Source organism: Gossypium arboreum, chromosome 4 (assembly GCF_025698485.1).
Source record: "Gossypium arboreum isolate Shixiya-1 chromosome 4, ASM2569848v2, whole genome shotgun sequence".
NCBI lineage: Eukaryota > Viridiplantae > Streptophyta > Magnoliopsida > Malvales > Malvaceae > Gossypium > Gossypium arboreum.
Window position 1 is genome coordinate 26,998,988 of NC_069073.1, and position 5,997 is coordinate 27,004,984.

The window sequence follows — 5,997 nt, forward strand, 5'->3', positions numbered from 1 at the left end:
ATGAACCGCTTGGTTATAATCATCCTATGTGGAGGCAAAACGCTTAACAAGGTCAAGTACCATTTTCTAATTCTATTAACAACTTGTTAAAGAAATATATGGCTAAGAATGATGTTGTAATTCAGAGTCAGGCAACATCTCTTTGAGCGCTTGAAAATCAAGTGGGGCAAATATTGAATTCTCTAAATTCATGGCCACAAAAGCATTGCCTAGTGATACTAAGAATTCAAGAACACAAGGAAAGGAGCATTGCAAAGTAATCACCCTTAGAAGCGAGACTCAGTTGGGTGATGTTGTTCACGCTGCCTCAATAGAATAGGATAATGCAAGTAACAATCAAGTAAAGATCCCAAAACCATCTAAAAAGCATGCAACATCTAAAAATGATAAGAAAATAATGTTGTGGCAGAACCAGATCATGTTGCCAACAAAAATGCCACAGCAAAATATCAACAACCTAAAGGATGATAACCTTTACCTTTTCCATGATGATTCCATAAATCTAAATAAGATGCTCAATTTTAAAAAAAAAATAGAGGTTTTGAAGCAACTCCATATTAGCATATCACTAATCAATGCTTTGGAGCAAATGCACAATTACGTGAAATTCATAAAGGATATACTATCGAAGAAGCATAGATTGGGAGAATTTGAGACTGTTGCTCTCACTTAAGGGTGCACAGCAATATTGATGAATAAGCCGCCTCCAAAGTTAAAGGGCCTAGAGAGATTTACTATCCCATGTTCAATTGGAAATCATTATATAGGAAAACAATTATGTGATCTAGGAGCAAGTATAAATCTAATGCCTATGTCTATTTTAACGATGAAATGCATAGTGTGTCCCTAATGATGAGATGCATAGTGTTTTACAACTTTGTCACTCAGCTCCATATGGAGGACAGTTTGGAGGGATGAAAACAACTGCCAAGATACTCCAGTCAGGATTCTATTGGCCAAGTTTATTTAAAGATGCTTATGAATTTTATAAGTCGTGTGGCCATTGTCAGAGGACATGAAATGTCGTTACAAAGTATATTGGAGATTGAACTATTTGATGTATATGGAATAGACTTTATGGGTATGTTTCTACCATCTATGGGTAAGCTATACATATTTTTAGTAGTAGACTATATTTCTAAGTGGGTAGAAGCAGTAGCCCTATCCTCTAATGATACTAAGTCAGTATTAAAATTTTTGCATTAGAACATTTTCACATGATTTGGTACACTGAGAGTCATTATCATTGACGAGGGATCCCATTTTGATTGCAAAATGACGACCAATTCCTTGCACAGGTATGGGGTGAAACATAGAATTGCCACAGCATATCACCCTCAGACGAATGACTAAGCTAAAATTTCTAATAGAGGTATTAAACAAATTTTGAAAAAAATGGGGAATCCATCTCGAAAGGACTGGTCTACTAGATTGGATGAAGCTCTATGGGCATATCTAACTACATTTAAAACACCACTAGAGATGTCACCTTTTAAACTTGTTTACGGTAATCCATGTCATTTACTTGTTGAACTTGAGCATAAAGCATTTTGGGTGATTAAGAAGCTAAACATGGATTGGGCTATTGCTAGCGGCAATAAATTGCTAGAATTGAATGTGATGGAAGAGTTTCAAACACAAGCATATGAGAATGCTCGTTTGTATAAGGAAAAGACCAAACCATGGCATGATGCCATAATTTTACCAAGGCAATTTGAACCTGGATAGCAGGTATTATTGTTTAATTCCAGGCTTAAATTATTTCCTGCTAAGTGAAAATCTCGATGATCAGAACCAAATTTGCAACCCTAATTTGGGTCAATCTACAAGTAAAGAAATAAACATATATGCAAGCAATTCAGCCAAATTCCAAACCAAAACATAAGCCACTCATGACATATCAATTCCAATCAAATACATACTCATAAGTCTTACCAATCTATATCAAAACATAAGTCAAAAGCTTGTCAAAACATTTCTTTCTATATAATATTCAATTTCATGCTAAAACTTGCCAAAACTTAACAACATTTACCATTTCTTTTGTCCAACTAAAACATATCAAACATATCATATTGCATCACATATCTTATACCAAAACCATGACATATCCACAACCATACCAAGCCATATCACATGGTTAAATATATACATCAAAAAACATAATTCCACAACTTCTAGCCTATACATGCCATACTTTAATATATACATTTTCAAAGTACCAAAATCATGTTCGATAGTGTGGTGATGATCCTTGACGATCCCTGAGCTCATAGTAGCTTCGATATCTATAAAACAATGCAAACACACACAAACTAACCTTTCAAAAGCGTAGTAAGTTCGTACCAAAATCATCAATGGTATATAAAATATGAAACAACAACAACACAAAAGTACTTATAAATTCTCAGCTCATCTATCAATTTCATGCCAACACCATCCATATGTTTACACCAATTCAATAAACGTTATATGCATAATACCAACTACCACAGAGGTATTATACTTACCTTAACATTCCTGTATTCATTCATTTTCATCATCACCTATTGCTTGGATATTTTAAGACTTTCCGAAGATTACCAGTGCTTTAAACATCTGCACACTTTGTGCTTTAAAGATTAGCCGAAGCTATAATAATTCTGTACACTTAGTGCTTTCTCAATTAACCGATGCTATCTCGGTATCGCAGACTTAGTGCCTCATATAGCTGAAGCTAGTTTGAATCCCACACTTAGTGCCAAATATAATTGATTTATTATCGTATTCATCCAAATAAATATGTATATAATCCATGTATAATCAAAACATCAAAATATACTTATAACATCATGTTTTACGTATGAACTTACCTTGTACTCGGAGTTGTCGACTCAGATTGTTTACTCAATAACCTTCGACTTCCCTCGGTCTAAATCCAAATTCCTCTTTTCTTGATCTATATGTATTCAAAATTAACCCTTTTATTCACTAGATCATTCAAACAAATCCATATACACACAATTAAGGCATATTGCAAACTAGCCCTCATATTTTCACATTTCGACACTTTAGTCCTTAATTAACAAAATCACAAAATACACAAAGTTTGCTTGTACACAAGCTTAGCCAAATTTTCATAGATCTCATACAAGTCCACACATTTCATTTATTTCACATTTCAGTCCCTCATTTACAAATTTCACAATTTAGTCCATTTTACTCAAAATCATCAAAAATCCAAAGACAAAACATGTAAGCCCAACATCAAACTTTCATTTAACAAGAACTAACTTCACAAAACTTATAATTTCATCAATGGCACATTTCAAAACCATCGTCAAAATTAGAAATTGATGCATGGGTTTGATAGTATACGAAGCAACAATTACAAAAATGTAGAAATTATCAAAAACCGAAACAAAAACATACCTTAATCCAAGCTTAATATTGCCGAACCCTAGCAAGCCTTTATTTTTTCTTTTTCTTTGATACAATCAGCCAAGTGATGAAAATATGAAGTAATTATCATGTTTTTCTTTAATTTCTAAAATTAATTCATCTTTTACCATTTTAACCTTAACATAATAAACATTTAAACATATAATGGATGTCCAAAAATGTCCATTAACATACCAATGGTCTAATAACATAATAAGGATCTCTTACTTAAAAAGCCAAATCAAATAGGCACTTTTATCAAGTAGGAAGTAACTTTTACCTTTTACGCGATTAGGTCCTTTTTACCAAATTAAGCACACAAATGATTAAATTTTCATACGAGATTTTCACATATGCTAATTCACACATCATAAGCATGGAAAATAATATTTAAATAATATTCTAACCCGGATATGTGGTCTCGAAACCACTATCTCGACTAGGGTCTAAACCGGTCTATTACACTTGTTTTCACAAGGTCTAAGATACGAGCGTGTCTACTAGCCGTGTGAGACACACGGCCTGTTCACACGAGCGTGTGATGCTTGAAAGATTTAATTTTTTTTAAGTTTCTGAAATTTTTATATGTTGTCAATTTAGTGCCGAATGCATGATTAAGGCTTTGTATGCTTGATTTAAGTATATAATGAATGTGAATGAGTGATATTTACTGAAATGTAATGTTATTTGATAAATTATCATTCTAAATCGAGCTATAAGTCTAGTAATGCCTCTCAACCTATTCTAGAGACAGTTGCAGGTTAAGGGTGTTACATTTGTTGGTATTAGAGCTACGATTTAATCGATTTTAGGACTAACGTAGCGTATATGAATCTAGCTATACATGCCATATATAAAACTATGATAGTGTGATGACTCCTGACATTTCCAAATATGTTTTTATATAGTAATGGATCCCAAATGAGCTGTAACGGACGGTGTAGAAAGTAATGTGCCAGCTTCTGCTCAAGGGACAGCGCCTACTGAATCTAGACTTGTGACGAGTAGTCACGGTGGTGAGGCTAAAGAAGCCTTCTTTCAAATATTGAGCAAGTGGTTCACACAGTATATTTGTAGGAACCCAACTGTTCTGTAACCTCCACCCACGCCTATTTTGTAAAGCCCCAATTTTCGAGAATTCTGTGTCTGCTGGAAAAATTTAAAATTTCTGTGTTCTGTCTGCTTGGCGTATGTTTAATTATGTTAGCCCAAGCTTCAGTTAAAACCCGATATTTTTAATTAATTTTAATTTTACAGGAAAAAAGGGGGTTCTGGTTAACTGGGCTTTTAAGTATTAATTGGGTAAAATAAAACACAAGGAAGCAGGTGGCAAAGTGGCATGTGACGCCACTGGGAAGGCTATAGAAGTGGCGTGTGGATGCTAGGGAGAACCAAGGTTCAAGTCACAATGGGAGCATATTAAGGGAATTATTTTTTTATCTTTAGAAAGGGTAAGTAATGGAACTCAAGTAAAAGACTGTCAGGAAGGAGTTTGAGTTGCTCAAGAGATTGAGTAAGGAGGGGATAAGGGAGAGGATTTAGAAGCTGATTAGGGAGAGCAGTATTGGCCGAATGATGGACTCTTGAGGAGCAAGAGTTGGCCGGCCAAGGGTTTCTTTAGAGGGAAAATTTCGGCTAGGTTAAATGCCAAGTATAAATTCGGCATCTGGGGGTAAGTTGCGCAGTTTTTCTGACCATCCTTCCTCCTCCTCCTTTCTTTACTTTTTCTCTCCATCTACCTTCTCCTCTTCTTTTCTCCATAGCTGAATCCTTCTACCACTCTACTCTACACCACTTTCTTACTATTATTTTCAAGCCTTACAGTCGAATATCACAAAAGTCGAAATCCCGAAAGTTCATATTGTCTGTGCCGAATTCTCCTAGCAAAAACCTACTGATTTTTATTCATCCTTTTTGATCAATTATTTCTTTTTCTAAACCCTAAACCTCTGTTGATAAAAGCTACTACAATATCCCATCTTTTCTTCACTGTTACAAAAAAAAAACTGAAAATGCATAACCATAGGGACAAAGCCAAATTTTAAGATCACTAAAGGCTCAAATTTTGTTATCATTTGAGGGGTTAGATCTGCATCAGAGTCGAGTAGGAGTTAATTGGAATCATTGACCGAAGGAATTGGTGGTAAGTTTTTGAGCCTAATCTTTATTTCAGGTTTTAGAAAAAGCTGAAACCCCTAAAGGTTAGGGAGACTGTCGATTTGGGCTTGAAGCTCTAAGGGTTGTGATAACTATTTTATTTTTAATGATAGTGTGATCTAGAGGCTACTGATCAAAGGCTTGAACAACTGGAACGACTGGATCTAGACATAATCGTTAATTTCGGCAAAGGTAGGATCGCTAGTGCCTAAGGTGCTATTGGCCCATTATGGTAAGGGGTTAATACGTAGTTCATTTTCGATAGTTAGATTAACGTGTTAGTAGTCCAATTGTAGGAAGTTTGTGTGTGGACCTCGTCAGCATATCGTCGCAAATAGGTGTGTAACTGACACCCTCTTATAGACTAGATCGGCAAAAGTCGAAAAGCTGAAATGTAGAAAAGTCGATATTTTGAGAACT

General features: G+C 34.9%; 1 protein-coding gene across 1 annotated transcript; it reads left to right on the forward strand.

The window, feature by feature from the left end:
* The first annotated feature begins 1,395 nt into the window (after positions 1-1,395).
* Positions 1,396-1,728, forward strand: LOC108465009 (uncharacterized). The gene has a single exon (XM_017765309.1). The coding sequence runs from the start codon at positions 1,396-1,398 to the stop codon at positions 1,726-1,728; it is 333 nt and encodes a 110-aa protein (XP_017620798.1).
* The last annotated feature ends 4,269 nt before the right edge of the window (positions 1,729-5,997 follow it).